This window comes from Marmota monax, unplaced genomic scaffold (assembly GCF_021218885.2).
Source record: "Marmota monax isolate L192 unplaced genomic scaffold, Marmota_monax_Labrador192_F-V1.1 WCK01_AAM20220418_F8-fsc00024, whole genome shotgun sequence".
Lineage (NCBI taxonomy): Eukaryota > Metazoa > Chordata > Mammalia > Rodentia > Sciuridae > Marmota > Marmota monax.
Window position 1 is genome coordinate 33,330,789 of NW_026695224.1, and position 26,494 is coordinate 33,357,282.

Genomic DNA, 26,494 nt, shown 5'->3' on the forward strand with positions numbered 1-26,494 from the left:
CCCAAGGGGCCGCCCATTTTCAGCCCTAAGCCACAGGTCCTGAGCTCACGGTTTCTGCTCCCTGAGTGTCCTCAGGCTCTCTTTGCTTAGAGCACCAGCTGGCCCCCAGGCCCTGGGCGCTGAAGGTACTGCAGGGAGCCCACCTGCACCAGGGCCCCAATGCAGCCCTGGGACTAGACGGGGCTTCCGGCCCTTGCCCTTCCCTATTCTGCCCTCTGCTCGGCAGCTTCCCCTTCCCCAGGGCACATCCAACAGGAGGGGCTTCAGCCAGCAGGGCATTCAGTGTCCACAGGAACGCACATCTCACTCTGTATGACAGAGCCTCGTGACACTCAGTACGAAGGAGATAAGGGCACCTCGGCAAAACCACAGGGCCACACACAGGCCCAAGAACCGGGTGTCTTGGTTCACGTATGTATGGGCCTCTGTGCTCCAGCTCCTCCACACTCCTTCCTGGGATGCCACTGTGACTCAGGGGACAGCACAGGCACAGCACACCCCAGGGCGAGCATAGTGACAAGGGGCACTGGCCCCCCAGAGTAGGTATTTTTTAAAATTGTCAAATGAACTAAAATTAAGTTGTGGGTACCTGACATCATGGACCACACAGAAAAACTTTTAATAGTTTCTATTTCAATATGAACTCAGAAAGATGCCCACTACTGTCCAGGATAAAGCCACCTGAACCTTCAGAGCGCGCTACTGCTGGAAGATGAGTCAGGGAAAATCCATGAGGACAGGGATGCCCGGGCCACCTGTCAAGGGCAGGAAAGAGCAGAGGTTCTGGAGACAACCGCCACCACCCGCCTCCATCAAGAACTGCGCCACTGAGCTCCGAGAACTGTCGCTTGGTGACTTTATTTCATATAAAAGTTACACTGAGAGGAGAGTGGAGTCAAGTATACTTGAGCTGCACACCTGCCCGCTCACGGGGCCCAGCCACCAGTGATGATTCTGTCTGATGCTCAGGATATGCACGGTAAGAACCTCCCGCAGAAGCCCAGCGCCGTGTCCGGTCCAGACACAGATGTGCCAGTGAATGTGCAAAACATCCTTGCAGCTCACTGTCCGGGGTCACCCCTGCTGCACTGTCCCTCTGGCTATGACAGTTCATGCCTCTGCAGTGACTCAGTCCCATGATCTGCCACATGGCCAGAACCGGCTCAGCAGGCCCCTCTAGTTCTGCCTCCACAGCAGGAGACGCCCAGGGGAGGACAGGAGCAGTGGCCGGGGGCGGAAACACCCCCTTCCCAGCACGGAGGCCTAGGGCTCCCTCAGCTGCTCCCTGGGGGTGGGCGGCACCACGACCAGGTGAGTTAAGGCAAGTCCCCACGAGGGGAGCTGTTCTTTCTGGCATAGTTTTGAGCTCACACCAAGGGTCCAATTTCATCACCTGTGCTGTGGGTAGAGAAGCAAACATAAAAACCAGAGCCACTTGGAGGTGCCCTCCAGCTCGGACCTCAGGGTCACCTGCACGGAGCCCGCACCTGCCCTGCAGCCCAAGGCAGCCCGTTCCCGCCTTCCGCCTGCACAGGCCCCGGCTGAGGCCGCCGCCTCCCACTGAGGGCCAGGTCCACATCGCTATTTTGCCTGGAACACCAAAAAAAAATCAGTGCCAAGCCCTCAAGCGCTGTGGATTTTTAAAGTAAACACAGGAGAGCGACAGAGGACCACACGGAGGACTGTTCTTTGGATGGAGGTTCGCTCCGGCCTGCAGTACATTCATTGCCTCCTGGCAGGGGCGCCGCGCTCACCCCTCTTCCCTGAACTCACCTGACTGCTGCCCACAGCCCGACACAGCACGCCAGCGACACACATGCACACACGCACACAGACACACAGACTTGCAGCAAGGGTCAGGGGGCCTCTCCCGGGGCAGCAGGGAGGGCTCCAAAAGCCGTCTTCGCTGTCCGCTGCGCTGCACCGCTGTGACAGTGCGATGCTCCAGAGCTCGGAGGCCACGGTCTGCGGCAGCCTCCGGCAGGGCCAGCACGGCTCTGGCAGCACCGCCGGAGCACAGGGGTGCCCACGGCCCATGCAGCACCCAAGTAAGTCTCCCTAAGAGATGCCACTGCAGTGAGGAGATGGCGCCCACTCCAGCGTGGCTGCGTACCCTTCAGGCGAGATCTGGGGAGGGCCCACCGCGTGGCCCCCAAGGCTGCTGGCTGCAGGCCACGCTTGCCCCACTGATCGCCGATGCCATCAGGAGGCTGATGCCCGTCCAGATCCAAGTCAGCAAAGAGTCCGAGGACAGTCCCAGCCCGACAAGAGGCCTCACACCGAGAACTCCGGGCCTCCTCTCCTGGGTCTAAACTGCAGTCGCCTGAATCGGAAGCCAACAAACGGGTTCATCCAGAGCAGTGAAGGAGGACCCCCAAAGACGGACTTCATCCCCTCCCACCGCAGCCTCCGCTCCCAGGTGGGCTTCTCGCTTTTCAGCCTCTCGATCTCCTGGAAGCAGAAGACAAGCAAATGGCTGCAGTCTGGGAGGGCCAGCCACAGACAGGCCAGGACAACAGCTGAAACGGGGACATGTCCCCAGCCTCTCATGCCACCACACTCTGAGGTGCCCGTGGGGTGCAGGGTGGTGGGCACAGTGGGCTCACCTTCCTGCCTCTGCCAACCTGGACCCTGATGCTAAGGAACACGGACCTCCAAAAGCACAGCCAGGCTGCAGAGGTCTGGCCGTGTGGCCAGCCCGGCAGGCCCACGGGGCTCTGCCCCACTGCGCCCCAGCACCCCTACCACCCCCCCCCCACTCCCTGAGCCCTGCTCTAGGACACCAGCGATAGGACATGGGAGTTCACTGAGCCCCTGGGGCTGCCAAGCTGCCGCTGCACCTGCCCAGCTCGGCCAGCCCCACACCAAGCCGACTTGAACCCGCACTGTGTCCATGCAAGCAGTGGCGAGGGGAGCCCGCAGAGACCCGGCCCCACGCCCAGGCTCGGGGAAAGCCTACCGTCTCGTCGTTGCATATGGAGTGGATCTGGGTGCCGAACATGACTGCGGTGAAAGTGAAGAACAGAAGGCCCTCAAGGCACAGGAAGGTCACCAGGGCTACAGTTACTGGAGGTGAAAAGCCACTGCACTCTGAGAAGAGAGCAAGGCAGCTGAGGTGGCAGGCTGGCACACCAGGAACCCCACCGTGGGCCCGGGCTCAGTCTGCCAGGCATGTGCGTGAGTGTCAATGGCAGGCCTCTGTGCCCCAAGGAGCGGGCCAGCGCTGCCCTTCCAGCCACTTCACACCGCTGCTTCCTGCCAGCAGTTCCTACGACCCTGGACCTGTGCCGGCCTCACAGGAACCACTTCTCACCCATGGCCCGGGGGCAAGCCTGTCCCACAGCCTGTCCAAGGCTGGACAGTCACCTGCTCTGACAGTGCTCCCTGGCTTCAGTCAGACCCAGCAGAGCAAAGGAGTGCTGTGGTCAGGGCCAGCCAGCCAGCCAGCCACCAGGAGGAAAACACGAGGTCTGGTGGGAATGGCACTAACGTCCCTCTAGTCTGAAACCCTGCAAAATGCAACTAAAATCATTTAGCAGGAACTACTGACAAAGGAAGAAGGATCACATGGCTTTAGTCACTGCAAAATGGCAGTGTGAGCTCAACTGTTCTCTTCCTTTTTTGTACTAGGGGTTGAACCCAGGGGTGCTTAACCACTGAGCCACATCCCCAGCCCTTCTTATATTTAGAGACGGGGCCTCGCTGAATGGCTCAGCACCTCTCTGAATTGCTGAGGCTGGCTTTGAACTCGGGATCCTCCTGCCTCCGCCTCTCAAGTGCTGGGATTACAGGCGGGCGCCCCCGACCCGGCATATTCTCTTCTTTAAAAACTTCAGTTCCTGAAGTGACAGCAAGGACCCCTTCCAGATTGGGAAATGGACTGCCCGATGCCCCCGCCCACGGCACCTGAGAGCAGCACTTACCAGTCCACTGCCCTCGCACACAGGAAATGAACTGCAGCCCGCAGAGAATCAGGGCATGGACCGAAGACAAGGCTATATACATCTGGAAGGAGAAGCCTGGTTAGTGGCCTCCTGACAGCTGCTCCAGAAGCCTTTTGTTTGTTTGAAAAAACAAGGCAGAAACAAGCGGCCATTGCTGACACCTGCCCGCAGTCCAGCATCTCGGACCAAGTGAAATAACCATGGAAACTGTGGAGCAGGTGCAGCGCGTGTGTCTCCCAGCCCAGCGCCTTGAAGCCACGGCAGCAGGATCGCAGGGCCCAGGCCAGCCCCAGCAACTTAGGGAGGCCTGCCTCCAAATGAAAGCTAAAAAGGGCTGGGGACATGGCCCAGTGGAAAAGCAGGCTGGATTCAATCCCTGGTACCGAAAAAAAAGGAAAAAAAGAAACAAAAAACTGTAGAGGAGGAGCCCACTGGCAGCGTCGGACACCAGGAGGACACGGAACCAGAGCCAGCACCTCAGGTGACAAGAAAGCTCCCACCCTTGGGTGACTCCTGCCCGCGCTGGCTCCGGGGGCTCAGGATTCTGGAGTGAAGGTTGGCGGGAAACTGGCCAGGTGTCAGGATTCTATGTAACGAATTTTAAATTCAGAAACATTTTACTCACAGTGAAGAGTACAAAAAATCTCTGATTCTTTTCTCCCACGCAGTTGTTCACCCACGGGCAGTGATGGTCCATTTTCCGAATACATCTTTTGCAGATACTGAAAGGAAAATCTGACTTCAATTTTCCATGCTCCAGGGAAACCAGAGAACAAAACCAAATAAAGCCACAGGTGGGGAAGCGTCAGAGCCTACCCCACCACTCCCAGGCTCTGCAGCAAAGCTGGACACGCACTCCTAGCAGTAACCCTCCTGGTTCTGTGAGTGTGCAGGTTTCAGTAAAAACCTGGAATTGAACTTCAACATTCAGGAAAGGAAAAACTCTTGGTACCTTGAAATGATTCTACCAGAGTCCAAATCGTCCATTGTAACCTGTATGTCTTGTTCTTCCAACTGTACTTTATTTACTTCTCCAAACTATTCCACACTTCCACACCTCCAACCTTAACTAATTTGCCACCGATTATGTTTTAGAAATGGCTCCGGCTGTTATCAAGCTGAGCATCTGTGGCAACAGCTCTTAACTCCTGGTGACTTTACTTTCTGTTCATGGATACAGTTTCTCTGCCTGATTTTTTTTTTTTTTTTTTTTTTTGGTACTGGGGATTGAACTTGGGGGCACTTTGCTACATCTGAGCTATATCTCCAGTCCTTTTTGAGACCAAGTGTCACTATATTGCTAAGATCCTCCTGTCTCAACCTCCTGGGAATCATAGACATATGCCACCAAGCCCAGGTCTCTGCCTGATTTCTACTGTATCTGTTAATCCAGTAACTTCCAAAATGTTTCCACTTCATCTTTTTAAACAGATTTGAGATATAATCTGTTACCACAACAGTCTGCCTAAATTTAACAGTGATTTTTTCACTACAGCTGCAGAATTGTGAAAACCACAGCATGCCCCCTACAGTCACTATCCATTGCCCCGCCCCCAAGCCCAGGGCTCCTCTGCTCCCTTTGTACCGTGGCATCTTTGGGTGCTTTCTGGCCAAGGTGCAAGACCAAACAACAGCCATGAAGTAGACAACACAACTCCTATCAGCTCTCTCTAGCTGGAGGCCACTGAACGGCCCCAGCTCATTTTCATTCTGTTCATCTTGGCAAATCCTGACCCACTACAAAAAAGACACTGGCTTTACAAGACCCTTAATTTCAGCTTGAAAGTAGAAGATAAAAGACTTTTGAGGATGTTCAAGGAAAGCGGAAACAGTCCAGGCTGCCACGCTTCAACCCCTGAAATCCACACCCCCTCTCCAGGATGAGACGCGGTCTGAAAGGCAGGGCGAGGTCCAGCAGAAGGCCGGAGCCGGGTGGGCGGTCGAGTGCCTATGCCTGCCCGCACTGTGCTCTCGGTCCTTGTCTTAATGACTCGTGTTTGCAAGCATGTCCAAAAGAACCTGGCATCTAACTGCAGCCCCCCAAAAGTGAGGGTAACTGTGGGCACGTGAGAACTCCTCTTCTTATCTGGATGGAGGACCCTGGAATGGGGGTGCGGTGGGGGTCTATGCCTCCTTCTGGACTCCACGTGGGCTAGGAGGATGCTCAGTATTCACACCTGCCCATGGCCCGTGCCCTGGAAGCCATTCCTCACAAGCCTCCCTGGCTGGAGGGACCCCCCAGCCTGCACTGTCCCCAGCTCTGCAAGGCACAGGCTGACGGGCTGGGCGGCACCTGCAGTGGTGGGCGCGCTCCGGCTTGATGCAGCAGCACTTGGGGCACTTGTAGATCACCTCGCCGGGCTTCAGCTGCAGGCTCTCCAGGTACTCTTTTGTGGCGTTTCCCTTGGGCACTGCCCCCTGCAGCACAGAAATGTGTTTTAGTTGGGAAGAAAGGGAGGTTTAAAAAAAAAAAAAACAATTTAGGAATTCATCTTAGATTTTATCTATCATCAAAAATTCATAATGCTGTGTCCATCACTTAGAGCATATTAAATATGAAAAGTGACCCTGACTCAGGCAAGTCCAGACTCTTATTTTACATAAAAATAACAAAAAAGAAATTCCTTATTATCCTTCACGTACTGCCAAGTGACCTTGGCAGTTTCTAGCCTAAAGCAGGGCACACCAGAGGTGAGGTATGCTCCAACGCAGGGGCCGCTGGCAGTCCCCAGCCTGCGGGCTCCACTTCCCCCACCCGGCTAGAGGGGAGGGCTGCTCTCGTAAGCGCTGGGGAATGATGACAAAAACCACAGGAACAGGCACTTCCCTTCCTGCTGTCACAGTCATGTCACGCTTCGCTCTCGGCCAACCTCCTCCGCAACATCCACACACAAGCCAAAGTCCCCAGTCCAAGTGCTACCAGAGCTGGACCAAGGTGAGCGAAGGCAAAGCCATGTGAGAGGCAACCAGGAAGGCCAAGGGTCACCTACGAAACAGGATGTGGACGGAAGGACCGGGAGGAGAGGGCTGGACAGCTGAGCAGGCTGCTCTCTGGGCACTGGAGATAGGTAATGAGAATTTGTTTCTGGGAGACTATTCTGGAAGTTGTGTCCAGGTGGAATGAAATAGGCAAAGCTGCCTGGAGTTCTGAACACCTCCAGGTGGGACAAGGTCTTGCCTGGTGTCAGTCAGAGTCTGGGTCTGGTCGGAAGCACAGCACATCTCTGGACAGAGACACTGCTGTGGCAGCAGCCCAGGCCACATGGACACCGCCAGCAAGAAGACACCCCGGGGCAAGGGCTTGGGAGCTGAGGCCCTGCCAACAGCTGGAGAGTCTGAAAGCCCAGAGACTGGGCTGTGGCCAGAGCCAGGGACCTGCACCCCTGTGGGTGAATGCCGCCAGCCTGGGCCTGAGGCCCGTTCAGGCCAATGTGCTGCCCCACCCACCTGTGACTCTGAAGCCCTGGCAGTGGGGCCCGTGTCTCCCAACACGCCCACTGTCTTCCCTAGAAGCGCGGAAAGCAGCAGGTTTCAACTTTCTTGTCTTTAAAAATTCAAATGAACCTAAGTAACTACGTTCCTTACGTCCCACAGTCGGAGTCTGTGACCAAGATTCCTCCAACAATAAGCACCTCGTCACCCGCTATGACCTCACCAAATCCCTAACACCGCAGCTACCCACAGCGTGTCAGGGGTCTCCCCAGTAAGGAGATGGACTGGATCTGAAGCCTCAGCCCCTGAACTGTGCAGGCGCCACCTAAGAACAGAGGCTCTAGAGGTTCTGAACGAAGCCATGGCCAAAGCCACCTCCTGCTCTGGACCACTCTCGACCTGTGGGCAGAGGAAGGCAGCTTCTCGGGGGCAGCGAGCACACCCCCGCGACCCGCAGAACTTGAGGCTGTGGCTGGCCTTCAGGCACCTTGCGTTCTCAGTGTTCCTACTTTTGTCTTGCTACGGATGGACGGGCCCCGGGGGCCTTCTGCCTCGGCCTCCGAGGAGCAGGGACCGCAGGCGTGCACCCCGCACAGGCTCAGTTCCCTCTGCTGCGCAGAACCCTGGGCGATGGTGAGGCTGCTGCAGGGCACGGCGCGGGTCCGCAGGTGGCTCCACCTGCCCAGAGGCCCTGTGGTCTGTTCCCTGTACCTTGCATAGGCGAGGCCTGGCAGCAGGTGGGCTGTGAGCCAGTCACCAGGCCTTACCAGGACGCGCTGGTCGGCAGGCACGGGAGCGCCCTGGGAGACCACTCTTCACTCTGCCGCAACACGCCTTATGTAAATGGAGGGTTTTTCTAAAATGCTTCCAGAACGTGTCCCACCCAGCTTCCTCCTCCCCACCCGCTGGCCCAGATGGTGTCCCCCACGGCTGCTTTCTGACTCGAGCTGCCTCTTTTCCAGCAGCCATTTGCCTCCCACCTGCCAGGTGAGGGAAACCAGACCGAGTCTTGGCGACAGTGTACCCACTCACGTCACACGCCAGGAAGGGACGCTGTGCCATCAGGCTCGCCTGCCTTTCTCCACCTCTTCCATCTGAGCCCAACTCCCTGTCACACACCCTGGACACCCAGGACCTAGCCAAGGGGCAGCTGAGAACAGGGCTGGGCCTCATGGTCCACCTGTGGACTCAGGAAAGGCGAGTCCCGGGCCAGGTCAGTAACTGCAGGTCCACAGGACCATGCTGCTTCGATTGGAAAAGACCCCAAGGAAAGCCACTGTGGGGACCTCGGAGAGGAGCTAGAAGAGCAGGGAAGTAGAGCTGGAAGCCAGCCACATGGGGCCCGCCTGGGGGGCATCAAAGGGGAGGTAAAGCAGCAGGAGGACCCAGCACAACGGAGCTCCTGCAGACAGCCAAGGCGGTGCTGGGTGGGGCACGTGCTGCTGGCGCCCTGGCCGTCCTGTGCTTACAGATGAGGTCTACCCTGAACGACGGGGGAGCACACCAGGCAGTCAGCACTGGCCCCGAGTCTGCAGCCTCCTATGAGAAGCTGGCAGGAAGCAGGAGCTATGGAGACACAGGGCAGGGAGAGTCCCTCCTGGCCTCTCACCCCAGTGCAAACTCGCTGTCCCTTCTCAGGGCGCCCCGGGGTTCCTGAAGGTCCAATGGAAGACACTGGTAGGGCCTGGAGGCTGGCTGCTGCACAGACAGAGGGCGCTGCACAGGGACAGGCCCCTTGTGACCCCAACATCAACGCTGGTAAGTCTCTGTCACCAGCAGCGGGGCTCAGCTCTTCACGAGATCTCTGACTGCCAACGCAACGCACCAGCCCTTCCTCCTCATGCGCCTCTCTCAACGTCCCAGTGACTACTCTCCATGACAGGAGTCCAGCTACTCCCAGCAAGCATCGCCAAGTGCTGCTGTGAGGACAGCAGCTCCACCCCGGGCGGCATGAAGGTTCTTGTTCTGCCCACAGCGGATGCTGCACAGCAAGAGCACAACCTGGTAGAGAGCAGGAAGCAGCCCCACCCACCCTGGGCAGGGGCAGGGACACGTGACCTACTGAGCCAGCCAGAAACACGGATTTGCAACTTAAGGATTATAACTTGATCTGGTCTGAGCGGCCTCCCTTCTTCCCCAGGCCAAGTGAGTGGGGAGCTGGGGCACTAAGGAAGGCAGGCACGAGCCCAGGGGCAGAGGAGGCCAGGGCATCTGCCAGCCGTGACAGCCCGCCAGCGGCCAGGTGCCATCCCGCCATGGGCTCCTCAGTCTGACTTTTATTGAGTCCCAATGGCTTCTACACAAAGCCACCAGAGCCCTAACACGTGACACAGCCGAAGAAATGACATCCAAAAGGACAGAGGTAGCAAAAGCAACCAGCACCCGAGACGTGCTTGAGCCTCGACCACTGGGGCCCCTCATCACAACAGATGGACGTGGAAGCGTGGGCGGGGACGCAGGGAACTGCACACCCCAGTGGGAACGGGAGACAGCGCAGTCCCCCTGGAGAACAGTCTGGTGTTTCCGCAAACAGCTCCCACATGAGCCAGCAATTCCAGTCCAAGTATGTGCCCAAAGACAGGAACACATGTCCACCCAAAAACCTATGCTTGGAAATCACAGCAGCGCTGCTCACGGTGCCCTGAACTGGCAACAGCCCAAATGCCCACTGAGGACGGCGGCTGTGAACACTGGTCCATCCACACAGTGGAAGATCATGGAGCCCTGAAAAGGCCCTGGGAGCTGACGCACTCTGCAGAGCCACGCTGGGAAGCACACTGCCCGGGAAAGAAGCCAGACACAGTGCTCACTGACTGTGCGGCTCCATCTGTGTGAAATGCTCTGAGCAGGCAAATCTGTGGGCAGGAAGCCGGTCAGTGGCTGCCAGGGACTGGGAGCACTGATGGGGAAGGTGTGGAGCCTCTTTCTGGGTGACGGACATGTTCCGAGATGGCCCGAGGCGGTGCTGTACAACTCTGAATGCACAAACAGCCAGTGAACTTCACACGGCTGTGTGGGTGGGAGGTGACACCGTCTCCATGCCTCTTCCCGCCGGTCCCGTCCTGGTGATGCTTGCAACTTAAGGATTATAACTTGGCCCTTGCCATTCTCTGCAGGGAGACAGACGCTCCTCCTGCCCTGCCCTCCGGCTTCCCTGAGAGCACTGAGGCCTCTTCCTATGGCGAAGCGGCAGGCAGGACTGGGCCACTGAGTAGCCACTGAGGGTCAAAGGCAGAGGCGCCCAGGACAAGGGCACTGCCAGCTGAAACAAGTGCCCAGAGATTGCCCCCAGTCCTCCTCCCTGTCCCCAGCATGCGTGAGCAGGAACCTTCCACAGGCCCGGGCCTTCACCACAGATGTCCAGAGGCTTTCTCCACCCAGGGGGCAGCTGTCCACGGTCACTGGGCTTTCCCACACTGCAATATTCTACCAGAGATTGCCAAGGCAGCCCCTGTCCCAGTAGCCCTAGATCAGAAAAGGGTGCAGTCCCAGGGGGGCCTTTGCTCCATAAGAGGAAATAAGAAGAGCCCTTAGCGGTCATGGAGGTGCAACCCTGCAGAAGGCCCCCCACCTCGGGCAGACACCACAGCAAGTCACCTCCAGCTAGGACACCGTCCTATTCCCAGGGATAGCTGCCCAAGGCCACTAGTACCCAAGCAGGAGAGAAGGTGAACAGTATACAGAAAGCCCCACGTGATGGACTCGGGCCCGCACACGTTGGTACAAGCCACGCTTTCAGGCTGGCCAGTAGCAGGCCATCCTTAAAAAGCAGCCCCGACCTACCAAGAGCTGTGAGCACAGCAGCACCCAGAGGACGCCGGCAGCCGGACGGGAGCCCAGTAACGAGGAGAGCAAAGCAAAAGTCCTGGGCCAGCGGCGTCACCCCTGCTTTACCGCAGCGCAGAGAACGTTCAAGTGGGAAGTCAGCAGTGGCTGCCTTTCGCCACCCTCCTGCGTGGTCCCCAGACCACAGCACCTGCCAAGCTCTGGGTAGCTTGGGACCCCAAGTCGAAGGTGGGGGGTACTTGAGCTGGAGGGTCTGTGGGCTGCCGAAGCCACCTGTGAGAACAGCTGGGCCCTGTGCAGCGGCCTCAACTCCACGCGGCTGTAGCTCCCTGAGGGCAATGGCCACACCTGCAGCACAGCGACCAGGCTCCTCCTCCCTGCTCCAGTGGCAGGTGGGACCTCGGCCTTTTACCAGCCAAATGACCCTACGGACCAAAGAGAAAGTGGCAGAGCCACAAAGAACTACGTGACACCCATGAGGGTCAGCAGGGGTGACCCCTGGAGCCAGGTCTCTCAGCCTCAGGCTGCCCTCAGGGGAGGACACTCCAACTAGGAGGGATTTTAGAAACTACCTGCCAGAGGTCCGGGACCATGGAGCAACACAAACCCCGTCTCAGAAAAAGTGCTCCAGCAGCCTGGAGCCCCCTTCCGCCAACGCGCGTGTGCACTGCCCTCGGGCAGCTCTGCTTTCAGTAAGACATGGAAGTGTCACTAAAGCCTGCACCCAGAAATTCACGACAGCCCGAGGCTGCACAGGCGACAGCAGTGGGTACTCACAGGGTCAGTGAGCATGGTTCTCAGGTGCGAGGACAAGGCGAGAACCGCCAAGCAGTTGAAGATGACCCCGTTCACCACGGAGTACCAAAAGTCTTTGGAAGGCAGCAGCATGACAAATGTCACCACGAAGTCCGCATAGACGACCAGGAGCCACGTCATGACGGCACAGACCATGCCACAGCCGTCGCGGATGAACCACACCCTGTCGGCCACGTCCACCTCAGAGGAAGAGGAGGACGAGGAGTCGTAGTTGTCATTTTCGGCCAGCAGAGGATGGTGCTCGATGTCCCGCAGCCTGTGTCCTGATGGCTGCATGATTCCCCAACACGCCCTGCAGCGGGGACAGAGAGCTGGTGAGGCTGTGAGGACACACCTGTGCCCCGGTGCTCCAGCCCGCACAGGCTCAGAGCCACCTCAAACATGATGCCAGTCGGCCCGTGGCCACTTCACCAGGCCAGCCACGCACACGACACAGAAAAGAACTTAAGCAGTCAAGGGCTGGACTCCAGACCTGCTGCCCGGGTGACCGTCTGCTGTGCACGAATGACAGCAAGTCCCGGGTGCAGACCAGACCTCAGGAGACCTGGCCCCACGCCAGGGAACAAAGAGGACGAGAGGGTGAAAAGGATGGCTACGAGCAGGTCCACAGCCCACGGAGCAGAGGACCTGCCGCACCCACCCTCTGCCACCTTGGGGTGCAGACAAGAGAGGCCCAGCCAGCACCAGCAGCAAGGGGGACGGACCAGGGGCGCTGGAGGCAGCGCACGTGTCCCCTGGGCTCAGTCCTTCCCCAGGCCGTCTCCCCTTCTCCCTCCCGTGCTGCGGGCTCCTATTTTCAACCTGCTCTTCATTTTACACCTGCTTCTAGAATGTCCTTCATCTCTCTGAGAAGTCCTTTGAGAGGTCTGGACACCACGCAGGACTACCCAGGACGAGGCCTGCAACCATCTGCCAGCACCACAAGCAGGGCCTGGCCACACAGCTGCCGGCTTCTCTGCCTCCTGAGTTGGCAGGGCCGCGCACCGGCCGCGGTTCGAGGCGCTGACCACCTCAGCCCCCGTCCTGCTTGCCCTCAACCCCTTAGAGAGGCTTGTCTCCCCTCCCTGTCCCGTGTGACTGGGTGCTGGCTTGCCACAAAGGCATAGGTGACCCTCTCTTTGCTCGCACCTAACGGTCTCCTGAGAGCTCCACACAGCTTCTGAGTGAATCGTGGCCAAGTCCAGGCGCACCAAGGCCTCGAGCTGAAAAATCCCTCTGACCACAGCCATTGTGCCGAGTCCCTCAAGGAGGACATCCTGTGAGAAAGGGGCTTGCTGGCCGGCAGCAAGCCCACAAGCTACACTCCCGTCAGAGAGCAGGACCCTGTGAGACTTTTAAAGTAGCACAAGCTGACACCCGGGCTTCCCCGCGGAGACCCTGTGGCTGTCATCCATAGCGCAGGATGCGGCCTGTGGCCACTGCCCTTCCTGGAGACGTGGACGGCAGGAGCATCTGTGGAAGACATGCACCCACAGACACTGCAGGCTGGCAGTGGCAGGGCACTCCTAGAGAGGCACATCTGGGTGGTACTGTGTGAGGCTGGACTCTTCGTTTTTTGGTACAGGAATTGAACCCAGGGGCGCTCTACCACTGAGCCACATATCCAGTCCTTTATCTATTTATTTATTTTTGAGACAGGGCCTCCCTAAATTGCTTAGGTTGGCCTTAAACTTACAATCCTCCTTCCTCAGCCTCCCAAGCCACTGGGACTACATCCATGTGCCACCACACCTGGCTGATATTTGACTCTTAAGTGCCAAGTCTATAAAATTCACTGGACATCGATAAGAAGATTGAAGTCCAAAAAGCACTTTATTTTCAAGATAGCAATGATGAACAGAGCAAGGGCTCCGCCCTGGGGGAGAAGGCACCTCGACAGGTGCTGAGTCACCGGGAGCACGCTGCAGGAGCACACAGCAGGGAGCACACGGCGGCTCCTCCACCCAGAGCCCGATACAAAGTCTGGGGACAACAGAGCCCACAGCACAGCACCCTGAGATGCAAAGCCAGGTGTGCCCGCCACTGCCCTACATGCCAAAGCCACCACTCTCACTGCTGTCCTGTGGTGCTGCGAGGGAACCCGGGGCCGTGGGCTGGCTGGCAGATGCTCCTCCGCAGAGCGATAGTCACTCCCGCAGGTCACTCTGGGAGAGCCCGAAGCAGCATGCAGAGCTGGCATGACAGGCTCGCTGCATCACAGGTTCTACCAAGAGGCTTCTGTCTACACCCCTGAGCTCTGCCTGAGGCCACAGTAAACAAAGACAGTTCCCAGAACAAGGAAAGCTAAGCCCGGAGTGTGTTATTAAGGGGACAAGCACCTAAAACTTGCCATTTCATCTGCACCTGAGTTTCTCCATCTGTAACCCTGGCCACACTCCTAACCCAACAAGACCCCTCCTCCTGCTGCCTGCTGCCTGCAACCCCGGGCTGCTCCTGCGCGCGCACTCACACCTGCCAGCTGCTGGGGGGCGAGTCGCCAGCTTACCTCACAGGTTATTTCTGAACGTCACTTGGACATTTTGGGTCTTTTCTTCAGGATCTTAAGGTGCATGCTGTCCTATGTGATAGGATCTGAAAGACAATAAAATCAGATCAGAAGTTATTTATTTTATGACAGAAAAGTGTGTGACATTTCTTCAGACATGGTTAATCTCCGAGCCTCTACCAGCCACCTAACATTTTACCCACGAAGCTTTCATACAAACGACCCTTCACCAGGAAATCAGTGCTATTCTAAGTTTTGTTGTTGTTGTTTTAAGAGAGAGGAGAGAGAGAGAATTTTTTAATATTTATTTTTCAGTTTTCGGTGAACACAACATCTTTATTTTATTTTATGTGGTGCTGAGGATTGAACCCAGTGCCCCCCACCCCCGCATGCCAGGCGAGCGCATTACCGCTTGAGCCACATCCCCAGCCCAACTCTTCTGTTTTTTTTTGCCAATAAACTGAATGACCCTCCTGGAAATGGTTCATTCTGTTGTTTTGCTTTTTTTAAGGCTGGGTCCATGATGCCCCGGATCATCTTGAACTTCGGACTCGGGGTCCTCCTCCCTCAGCCATGTGCCACCACGCCAGAATGCACTTTACTTCAAATCTATTTTTCTCTCCTGCTTTTTTAGCCCTGGTGCTACATACAAATCTGTAAGCCAAGATCCCCAGGGATAATCCAGCCCCAACCTGGCTGACCTTTATTTCAACCATAGCAAACTCTTTTGCTAGCCACGCGACAGGGGTTCCAGGGAAGATGGGAGAGAGGAGCTGAGGAGGTGCTGGTCGCTGGACAGGCGCCCAGGGGAGGAAGCAGGCCAGGCAAAGAAAGCTGCTGGAACTGGGCACAGGGCACCTGCTTGTGGAGCTACCTGGGGCTCATTCCCATGGGGCTCCCGGAACCCCAGCGGTTGGAGGGTACAGGGACCCTCTTAGGAACACAGAGCTGGCCCAAGAGCAAGGTGCAACGAGACGCAGGGGACCCCAGAGAACGCCAGGTCCGTGGAGGTCCCAGGAGGAGGAGGCCAGGGCCCCCTAGCCACAGAGGTTGCAAAGGCCTCATGCAGCTCCGTCCTGAGAATGAAGAAAGCCTACACACGTGTCTTCACTGCCAGAGTCGGGAGGGGGCAGCCACAGGCCCCCACTGCAGCAGCAGAGCCACCAAGGGAACTTGCTTCTGCCAGGTCCCCGGGCAGCAATTCTGACAGCGAAGGTGACACAGATTAAAGAGGAAAAAGCAAGTTGCTACAGCAAAACCTGCAGAGAAGCAAAGGACTGGTCACCCTTGGTCACCCTTGCCAGCCAGGGAGGCAGAGGCAGTAAAGCTCCAGGCGAGGAAAATGAGGAGCACATGCTCAGGGCTTTAAAGGGAAAGCTCCACTTGACGAAGAACGCAGGATCCAGAGGTGAGCTGAAAGCAGGAAACAAAGGGGTGTCCTCAAATCTGGGGCAACCGGGCGGGTGAAGGAACGGGCCCGGACACTGACGGCGCAGTAAGAGCGCAGGAGCAGAGCCGCGGGCTCCCGTGCTGGGCCAGGGGCCCCTGTCCTTTCTACACAGGTGTGCATCCCCGAGGCCGCTGTCCCAGCTGGCGAACATCTGGACCACAGCACAGTGTACTGGGTGGACCCTCACCACACACGCATTGCTCCAAACACTGGACCTAGGCCACCTTTGTTCAGGAAGACTGCTGCGTGCCACCACCTGGTGTAAAATAAACCCAGTGACTACCAAAAAGAGGACGCAACAAGAAGAACTGGAGAAAGGAATCCCAAGCAGGCACAGGGCACGAAGAAGGCTTCCAACGGCACAGCTAGGGTCACCTTCTCAAACCAGAGCAGAAACTGAAACAGAGGGACACTGAGAACTTCCTGGTTACAGAAAACACATGACGATAAAGTTCAAAACTGAGAAGCAGGACTGGGAGCAAGGGAATGCCCAGAAAGGACCCAGGGGGACAGAACAGACCCCACAAGGAAGGCAGGAGGGCAGCTGTCCTGAGACAGCAGCATCTGCCACAAGAACACCACACAGTGACACGGGCCCCAGCTTCGTGTAATAGAGAACCACCAGGAAACCACTTCCACACCACAGGTCCAGCCAAGGCACCGCAGCAAGGAAAAGTCGCACACAACAGCCCTTCCAGAGGTGGGACATGGCCCGAGGGCCGGCAGCCTGTCCACTCCTTGTACCATGATCCCTCCGAGGAAGCGCTGCTCTGCCTGAGTGAGCCCTAAGTTGCTGCCTGTGGTGGAACAAGGTGCTCTGAGCGGATGAAGTGAAGGGGAGGGCAGGGGTTGCAATCCTAGCAACGCGGGAGGCTGAGGTAAGAGAATCTCAAGTTTGAGGCCAGCCTCCACAACTTAACAAAGTCGTATCTCAAAATAAAATAAAATAAAAAAGCCTGGGGATGTAATCAGTGGTAAAGCACCCCTGCAATAAATCCCTAGTCCCCAAATAAAATACTTATAGCGACTTTATTCAAGCATCTAGGTCACAGCCAACAACTTTAAATGCTAAATGATATCTTGCACTGTTTTCCAATGAGCTTATCTTAGCAACATTTTAAAATCATAAGCTGGTTTGAAACTGCTGAAATGCCAAAGCAGGGATCAGGTAGAGCAGAAATCTTCCAATGAGTCCAAATCCCCGATTATGTTTATAAACTGGAAAAAGTAACCAACACCCACCATTGGGAAAGTGGCCTGATGCTTTCGCAAAGTGAAACCACCACCACAACCACCCTACGACTCAGTGAGTCCACATCTCAGCATTTGCTCAAGAAAAATGAGAACAAATCAGAATAAAACTTGTAAAAGCTGCTGGTAGCCATCTATCCCAAAAGCTAACCAGAAAAATCGAAGGGGCCACCAAGAGGAGATCACTGAGCACACCGACACCTCATATAAAGGAATGGTTCTGCACAAGAAAGAAGGGAGTGGCCAATGCCAGCAACAGCAGGGACAATCTCAAAACTACGAAGTGTGACTGCACCTGTATGACACAGACACCAGGCCAACAGAGTGACTCGAAGGAACTCTGAGGGCTGGGGCTGGGGCTCAGTGGTGGAGCGCTTGCCTAGCATGTGTGAGGCCCTGGGTTCGAGCCTCAGCAGCACATATGAATAAATAAAATAAAGGACAACAAAAAAATATTTAAAAAAAGAAAAAGAAATCCTAATAGGAGTTTCAGCACCAGGGAAAAGGAGCAAGGAGAGCCCCAAGGTGGCTTCTAAGTCGACGGACATGACCGTATCGGGACACTATGCACGGAGAGGGAAGTGGGTCACACAGGCACCAGCACTTGTCCGGCAAAATTCACTAAGCTGCTTAAAAAAACAACGAACTGTACGGGTGACACATTCCGTCGCGTGTCAGCCATGCCTCAGTAAGGACGGCCGAACTCAGGTCTGCAAGGCGGACAGCGAAGGCGCAGAGGCCGCGTATGGCCGCGCTGCTTTCTTCCCATACAGAGGGTGCTCCCCAGTCAGGGCCCAGCGCAGATGGACGGCCACCTGCAGCTGCAAGCAAGTTTCTTAAGCTCTTCCTCTTACTCTTCCCCATGGCCACAAGTAAAGTGTATTTCACCAAAACATACTGAAGTCAGCCCACAAAGGTGAGGACTGCTCTGGTGATGGGCTGCAAGGGAACGCGTCAAGATGTGACGCTTCAGCACTGCTGTCTCGGCAGGTGCAGTGGCACACACCTATGATCCCAGCACCTCAGGAGGCTGAGGCAGGAGGATCCCAAGTTCAAAGCCAGCCTCAGCAACTTAGCAAGGCTATCTCAAAATAAAAAGTAAAACGGGCTAGGGATGTGATCTAATGGTTAAGCATCCCTGGGTTCAATCCCTAGTACAAAAAAAAAAAAAAAAAAGCTATTTAAGCTTCTCATTGCTTTGCTGTTCACAATCACTGATGACCTCCAGAAACGGAAAGAAGTGAATCTCTGCTGCAGGCTAGCAAGCGCGCAAACGCCCTGCCAGGAGAGACGTGGAACCGCACTCTAGCTTTGGCCCAGGAGCTCTAGAACCGGCAAGGTGGGAACGAGCCTTGCAAATAACACTCCCAAGTCAGGAGCACAGTGTGAACGAGAGACAACGGTTAATTCTGTGTAAAGGACAGAGAACTGTCAATCAAGAGGACAGCATGGGCAGCCTGCAGACAAGCAAGGCATGGACCAGGGAGAAAAGGGACAGTTCAGAGGCAGGAAGGAGGGGGAGAGGGTCACAGCATGGAGAAGGGAGATGTGACCAAGAGGACAGGACTAGCCCTCTAACAAGTCCTCTGAATGCCATGCTCAGGAGCCTGGAGTTTGGGGCTTCATTCCACGGGCATGGGAGGCACCTGAACTCAGGTAAGAGAACACGTTTTAAAAATATCACTGTCAACAAAGCAAGCAGAGACTGGCAAGAGGACGGTGATCGCAGGAGGGGGAGCAGGAAGATGGCAGTGGGGCCTGAAAGACAGAGACAGTCACACAGGCTCAGGGAGAATGTGAAGATCAGGGCACACTGGTTATGACAGGCCTGCAGAGCCGCCTGTGGATGATGCTGACCTAGAATGAGAGGCCCCAGCAGAGGTGTCAGGCACAGTGAGAGCAGGTGAGCCAGCCACAGACCCAAGAGACTGCAGAGGTGTGACGGTGGGAGTGCAGGGACAGGACATTCAAGGAAGGAGGCCAGGCAGGTGTGGGAGGAGGAGGGGAGGCCAGAGCCATCCTTCACCCCAGATGGAGCACCGGCTGAGTGGATCGTCGGGACCTTTTCCCAGCACTTCAGCAGAGGGTAAGAGCTGGGAGATCCGTATTACAGAAGAGCTCCCGTAGAACCCTGGGATGGCGAGTCCATGAGGAGTCAGCCTCCAGCCTGGGTCCCTGTGCTCCATCCAAGATCACCACGCTGCATGCTGCCGTGACAGTTTATCCTGCCCGAGAGCCTAGGCAGCCCCTAAGTGGATACTACGGCGACACAAGAGGTGAGACACAGTTAGGCCAAGGAACTAGGAGCACAGAAGTGAAGAAGCCGCCACACGGCTCCGGTTTCTTTTTTTCTGACTTCCTATTTTGAACTTTTCTTGCAACCACGTAAGCAATACAGGCAGGTTTCTGTTTTTAAGGAGTGAGGGTCCAAGTCTGCAGATGCAGGGGACGAAGCCACGGAGAACAAAAGGGAAGATGAAAGAGAGAAACTGTTCCAAGAATGGAAAGGCAGAGCCACAGCCCTGAGAGACTTGAAAGCACACGTGCGGCCACCCCGGGCTTCAACCGGCACTTACGCCAAGCCCTGCTCCAGGACGGGCACTCGGAAAAGTGGAAGCAACTGAGACGCCCTCCAAGAGGTGGTGGGGACCTACGCCTCAGCAACAGGAAGATGCACACTGCCCACACAGTACAGGCCAGAAAGAAGAGCCGAGGCTGCAGACTGGAGGGTCCTGACTTCATGGCACCCCACAGGAGGCAAAAGCATAGGTGGCAAACAGACCCCTGGTTGCCAGGGGTTGAAGAGTGGGTAAGGAGCAGGGGATTCTCTTACACCAGTGTCACTACTCTGCATGGTACTGACGGCCGACCCATGCCACTATGAACTGCAACACTGCCTGCAAATTTTACAAAAATCCTTCAGGAGGCCAGGGTGTCTCAGAGCGGGCCTGATCATCAGGAGAACAACAAAATCTTTTTTGTTGTTGTTCCAGAGATTGAGACCAGGGGTGAGTAACCATATGCCCAGCCTGTTTTTACCTTTGATTTTGAAACAGGTCTCACTAAGTTGCTAAGCCTGGCTTCGAACGAGCAATACTCTGGTCTCAGCTTCTCCTGCAGCTGGGATTATAGGCGTGGCCACCACACCTGGCAGAACAACAAAATGTCTCCCATGGCCTCAGGAAGGGGAGATGAAGGGAGAAGGTCAAGCACTACGCCTGGGCAGGCCACGAGCCTGGATAAGTGCCTGTGCCAGGGTGGGGCACTACAGAGGTGCAAAGAAACACAGCACTGGGACCCTCCAGAGCACATGGCTGCAGCTGTGTTCTTAGGCGTTCTTTCCATCGACTTGCAGTCGTGAAGTGTTGCGCTATCCTTCCAATTCTACCAGTAACGCCTGCCTTATGAAACCACTGCTCTCTCCTCGAATTCTAAAAGGCAAACTAACTAGACTTCAAGAAAAACACAGAGAACATTAACCCGACTAAAGCTAAGTGTCAACAATACACTGACATGTGATTCTTACTGCAAATGGTAACCTTACGTAACCTTTCTAGAAATGTCTTTTACGTTAAAATACTTAGTCACTCTAAAACACTACTTGTACACTGCAGATCACAAATTCAGCAAATTAAGAGAACACAACAAGGAACCAGGGAGTGGGAGGGGAAGCCAGGCTCCGGGCGGGTGGTGCTGCCCGGGTACTCTCACCAGCCACACCTCAGTCCCTCCCTGACTGTTCCACAGACTCTAATGGGGGCACACCCAGCCTGGGCCCTGGGTCCTTATCTACAGGTTCTCCAGAAATGACCTCAGTCCCACACAGCTAGAAAAAGAGAACTGGTAAGGTGCCACAGGATCTAATGACAGCTACTCAGCAGCCTCACCCAGGGGGGTCAGAACAAGCCTCAGAGCACCCCCACCCACCAGCGCTGGGCACTCACTGCCTGTGTTCATTCGCAGACCTGGGTCAGATCTGTCACTCCCAAGCCTGGGGCCCAGCCTCACTGCCTTTGCAGAGGCCCCCCGCAATCCAGAGCCCTGCCTCGTCCCTCACCCTCCTCCAGCTGCAGCCCTACCCCGTCATCAGCTCAAAGGGATGCTCCAACAGCTCCCAGCACTCCAAAATCCTTGCTGAGTGAGCGCGAAGGGGTGTGGAAATGAGGCGCACACGCCAGGAAGCATGAGGACTCTGAGGAACCGCCAGGGGAGAGGGTGCGCGGAGCCCTGGAGGAATGGAGTGGGAGAGAAAGGCAAGGGGTGATGCAGGAGGGGCTGGAGGGAGGTCAGCTCAGCCCAGGAGCTCCTCAGGCAAGGCCGCCCCCACCCCTGCGCTGCGGCCACGGCCCTCCGTAGTGAATAAGCCCGCAGATACTCTAGATCCAGAAAGAAAAAGAATCCTGAACTCCCAAATCCAGAGTACGATGGGACTCTGGCGTGCTAATGACATACTTGGCTCTCAGTTTCAAGTCACTGGAGGGACAGGCATTCATCGCACACCTACCATGTCCAGGAGCTTTACATACAACACAGGCCACCTGAGGGCCAGGCGCTACCAGCTCAGGATGAGGAAGGAAACGGTCACGGAGATGGGTCAGTGGCTGGCTCAAGCCTGCAGCCAGCGCAGGTAGACTCCGCCACACTCACTGCAAAGCACTGCCCTTAGAAGGGCACTCCCTCCCGCGAAACTGGAACAGGGAACCGTGGAACTCTGAGAATTCAAAGCGCTCTGTGAGGCTGCAGAAGTTGTGTGGAGAGCGCCTGCTCTCACTGACCGAGCGTCCTCCTCACCGTCCTCCGGGAGCCCGCCAGCCTGGCACAGAGGCGGCCTTTGAGTTAGCAGCCTTCCTGGTGCAGCCAGGCTTACTCAGCAGCTCTTCACCTCCACGCCAAGCTCCTCCCACTTCACTCCTGGGTGCCAGAGGCCACTTCTTGCTTATGGCTCTGCTCCTTTCCTCACCACCCCCTGCACATTTAGGCAGCACTAGGTTCCAACAACCCAGGACAAGGCTGTGGAGGAGTCACAGTTCAAAACTGCAGCACAGGTCCCCAAATCAACCAGGTCCCCAACCTTCCAGCACTGCTCTACTCAATCTGGACCTCCAGACCTGTTCAGGGTCACTCCCCCGTCCCCACATGATGCTCATTTTGGTTCCCTTTACCAAAATGTCACACTTCTGTGCTTCTGCTCCTGCAGGTTGCCCCATCCAAAGCCACATTCATTCTGTCTTTCCAGACAACTTTCAAGTGCCTACTACCTACAAGACATCGTAGGATTATGAGTTTTCAAAACCATCAGTTGCTGACCAATATAAGGCACTGCCTTGGCCCCATGAGGAGTCTAAATTTCATTAGAGAAGTAATAGGATTCTAATGACCATTTTTCAAGAATAGATTTGGCAGCCTGTAGGGCCAAGATACAAGACAAGAACAGGTTTGTGGATGGCAGTAAGAAGCCAATGCAGAAATGACCAGAGGCAAGTGGTGGAAAATGAGAACCCTCAGTCCCCACAGCAGGCAGCCCCAAGCACAGGTCACCACTAGCCTGAGGAGGGAGGGACTCTCTTCCTAGCTGCAAGGGGAAGAGTCTGATGAACGTCAGAAACACTTTAAGTTTCTTTCCTTTTTTAAAGGTTGGCTAGGCTAGTCTCAAGCAATCCTCCTGCCTCGGCCTCCCAAGGGTTGGGTGCACACTATTATACCTGGCTTTTTGGAGAATGAGTTCAGAGAGCTTTCTCGGGGTCTGTCTTCTCCTCAATCTAGAAGTCATCAATCAATGGCAAAGCAAAGTAGGACGGGCCCAGGAAAGAAGGGATGCTGCGTATTAAGAATTTAACCTTACCAAGAGAGACTGGCCTTTTTCCTGGGCTAACAGTGAGACTCAGGGTGGACTCTGGCCATACCAACACAGCCCCAGTTTACTGGAAACAAGATCAACCAAGAGGGCAGTCAATCATGCCTCCCAACTGGAAGAGGCTCTGGTGTAACACTCCATGCACTGTCACGCATCAATGCCAAGAGTGTTCTGCCTCCACAGGGAGGGGACAACAGAAGCATTAGCATTTGGTACTTCCCAGAGCTCCATCCTATGTGCTCTTCCTGGGTTGGTTTTAATCAGTAGCCTTTTTCTGTAACAAACCATGACCACAAGGACTGATAGTTTCAGTGAGCTTTGTGAGGCCTTCCAGTGAAGTACTGACCCTGAGGTTAGTTTTAGGTCCCCTCACTTCAACTTGCAGTTGGTGCCAGAGGATAGTCTGGTATGAAGTGGGACTGTTCCCTAGAACTCTGTAGCTCTATAATGCTCACGATTGACCTCAGCCTGTCTCAGATGCTGCAAATGAGGTGGTACAAGACAAGGTATGGACACCCACCCTGGCCTGGAGATCAGCTTCGGAAATAAGCATTTCCAGTAAGAAGAGGTGGCTTGATTTTGTACTTTGTGGTCTACTCCAGTGTTTGGATCTCTTTTCCACAAAACAAACATGTATTACTTCTATAATTAAAGGACTATTTTTAACAAACACATCCCCAAAGACTGCTTTCGGAAAACTATCTTATGTAGTCATTCTGCATGGACTGCTGATGGGGGGAGTTCAGAGTCACCAAGAATACTGCTTTCAATTTCAAATTATTTCTAGTCCTATTCCTGAGCATGTTATTTATGTCACAGGAATCAATGCCAGCAAATAACAGATTCAAAAAAAAAATGTAAAATTATGTCCATATTGACCAAATCAAGATCATGTAAAGTTCATTTAGTACTTTGTCTCTTACTTGGAGCCACTCACTAATACTTTTCCTTTCCCCACCCCCCCTTTTGAGGCATTGGAGATTGAAACCCAGCGGCGCTCAATCACTGAGCTAAACCCCCAGCCCATTTTATTTTGACACAGGGTCTTGCTAAGTTGCTTGGGGTGGCCTTGAACTTGCCTGCTGATAGCTGGGATTACAGAGTGCACCTCCAGGCCTGGCCACCTTCCCATTCTAGAAGAGGATGTGTTTTTACAATACACGGATTAGCAGGGCTATAAAGTCCCCAGTGACTAATCTGCCCGACTCTGAGGCACTGGAACAGGAATCCTCTGCAGGCAGCCCGGGAACCCCCCAGGCGAACTCCGGGGTGCACACGGCCCTTAGGTCTCCAGACCCCGACCCTCCCGCGACCAAGGGCGCCCAAGACGTCATGCCTGGGGAGCACTTCTCTTCATTCCATTTTCTCAAGTCCCCAAGTTCTGACTTGCTAGAGTCCACGGCACCGAGGCCACCTTCCGAAAGGAGACCTCGGGTCAGGAAAAACTGCAGGACGTGCAAACAGACCTACCATCCAAGGCAGCATAAAAGGACGAGGACGCGGGCCGAGGAGCGCACGCCCGGGCCGGGCCCGGCTCACACGCGCCGCTGGCCGCCGGCGGCCGCGCAGCCCCGTCGCCGCGATCCAACTGCCACGGGAAACCGCTGGTTCGTGAGCCAATAAAACGCGCCCGTTCCGCGGCCGAGGGACGAGGCTCCGGGGCAATGCCGGCTCCGAGATCCACTGGCTGCCCCGCGGCGCTGCCACCGGCGCTGGCGGCAGGGACGGGCAGAGGGAGCGGGCGAAGAGCCTCGGAACGCCGCCGCCGCGAGGCAGGGCGAGGGCGGGCGAGGGCGGCGCGGCCCGCCAGCGCCCCGGGCGCCGCCTCGGCCAGGTTCTGCGGCCCCGGCCCCGGAGCCCTGCGCGGCCCGCAGACTCACCCGAGGCCGGGCGCTGCGGCTGCTCCCGGCCGGCGGCGGCTGCGGCGGCCGGGGCGGGGGCGCATGGTGCGGCCGCGCTCACGCCCGGCGGTCGGAGAGGGCGGCCGCCCAGCAGTCTTGGGAGCGCGAGCCCGGCGGGCGAGAGCGGCGCGGTCCGGAAGTAAACCGCGGGGTCAGCGCGCCGCACGCGCACTTCCGGCCGCGCCGCTCGGACGTCGGGGCGGCTCGCGGGGCGCCGGAGCTCGGGGCCCTCTGCGGCCAGGGCCTGGGATCGGCGACTGCTCGAGGAAGATGGCCCTGTGTCCCAGGACCCTTCGCTGGAGCGCGGGGTCCCCCGAACCAAGCCCCGGAGAGGAAGGACGGGCTACGGGTGCCGCAGGGTCCAAGCCACGCCGTCCGGCGGCAGGTGCGGCGCGGGGCCGAGGACCGCGAGCGGAAGCGACCCCGCCCTGCCGGAGCCCCTTTGCTGCGGGCTTCCGGGTGCGGACGAGCGCAGCCCGCGGGTTCCCGGTGCGTGTGCTGCTGGTTCTGCGGAGGGTAGCGGGTGTCCGGCAGCGCTCGTGCCCGCGGCACGTCGTGGGCTGGAAGAAGGCGACGGCGGCCGCCCAGGGGCCCGTCACACCGTCTGCTAGCCGCGCTCTCGCTCCCTGCAGCTCCCTCAAGCCAGATCCTGAAAGTGGGAGGTGCATGAAGGCCTTGTACCAAAGTCCCAGCCTACGGGCTTCGCGTTGTGAGGTCGCCCCCTGCACGTCGTGTGGTCGGTGCCCCGCACTCACGCGGCTCTGGGCTTGCTCTCTCCTAGTGTCGCCGATCCCTTAAGGCGGTGGCCTCCAGTCCGCTCTTTTTCTTCTGAAAGGGCGATTGTCTTTTTTTTATTTCTATTATTTCTTAGTTGTAATTGGGCACAATACCTTTATTTTATTTATTTTTATGTGGTGCATTGTCTTTTGATAGCACCGAAGACTGCACGCCTCCGCTGTAATTGGGGTATAATTGCACAGAGCAATATTAAAGCTTTGTGTGTGTGCCCCGGGGCGCTCTGCCACTGAGCCACACCCTAGCCCTTCTGTAACAAGGTGCACTTGGTGCTTTGACTAGATCCCTTGTCGCTTTGAAACTTACATGTTTTTTTTTTCCTTTTTCCCAAAATTCTTCCCCCTGACCTTCTCTTCCCTGATCTCCTTTCCCCTAACCTCCTTCCTGATCTTTTTCTCTCTGATCTTTTACCTAAACTTTACCCTGATCATCTCCTCTCTGATCTTCTTTTCTCTAAACTTCTCCTTTCTGATCTCTCCTCCCCAGTCTCATTTTCTCTGGATCATTTCTATAAAAGCCCCCTGTTCCTGCAGATGGGCAGGATCACAGTCTTAGGGACAGGAGTCCCCTTGTTTCTCCTTTGCTAGCAAAGCAATAAACCTGCTTTTTCCTTTTTCTCAAGACCTTTTCTTTGTTATTAGGTTGGCGTCCAGGACCAGGATCACACTTTGGGTTATAAAGCAGCTAACACTGAGCAGTGGGTTGTAAGTTGGTGAAAAATAAGTGCAACTAGAGGGTCTGTTTGGGTTTCTCCTGGTAACAGTCTCATCTTGGGCAAAC

At 56.1% G+C, this 26,494-nt stretch overlaps 1 protein-coding gene across 3 annotated transcripts; it reads right to left on the minus strand.

The window, feature by feature from the left end:
• Nucleotides 1–839: 839 nt before the first annotated feature.
• Nucleotides 840–24,971, minus strand: Zdhhc7 (zinc finger DHHC-type palmitoyltransferase 7). Of its 3 annotated transcripts, none has more exons than XM_046434764.2 (8): nt 24,899–24,971; nt 14,464–14,549; nt 11,940–12,270; nt 6,238–6,362; nt 4,570–4,666; nt 3,924–4,005; nt 2,960–3,090; nt 840–2,451 (listed from the first exon to the last, which is right to left on the minus strand). In XM_046434764.2, exons 3-8 carry the CDS (start codon nt 12,252–12,254, stop codon nt 2,275–2,277), a joined length of 927 nt encoding a protein of 308 aa, XP_046290720.1. In that variant the 5' UTR covers nt 12,255–12,270; nt 14,464–14,549; nt 24,899–24,971; the 3' UTR covers nt 840–2,274. The 3 variants fall into 3 exon arrangements, with proteins under 3 accessions (XP_046290720.1, XP_046290718.1, XP_046290719.1); XM_046434762.2 differs by lacking the exon at nt 24,899–24,971 and adding an exon at nt 24,489–24,784; XM_046434763.2 differs by lacking the exon at nt 24,899–24,971 and adding an exon at nt 21,669–21,951.
• Between the last annotated feature and the right edge of the window lie 1,523 nt (nt 24,972–26,494).

Bases quoted from the DNA above. Each gene is read 5' to 3' on its own strand.
- Zdhhc7 (XM_046434764.2), bottom strand. From the start codon at position 12,254: ATGCAGCCATCAGGACACAGGCTGCGGGACATCGAGCACCATCCTCTG. The intron at 6,363-11,939 runs GTGAGTACCCAC...TCTGTGCTGCAG, and splicing joins GAACCATGCTCACTGACCCT to GGGGCAGTGCCCAAGGGAAA. The intron at 2,452-2,959 runs GTAGGCTTTCCC...TTCTGCTTCCAG, and splicing joins CCATATGCAACGACGAGACG to GAGATCGAGAGGCTGAAAAG.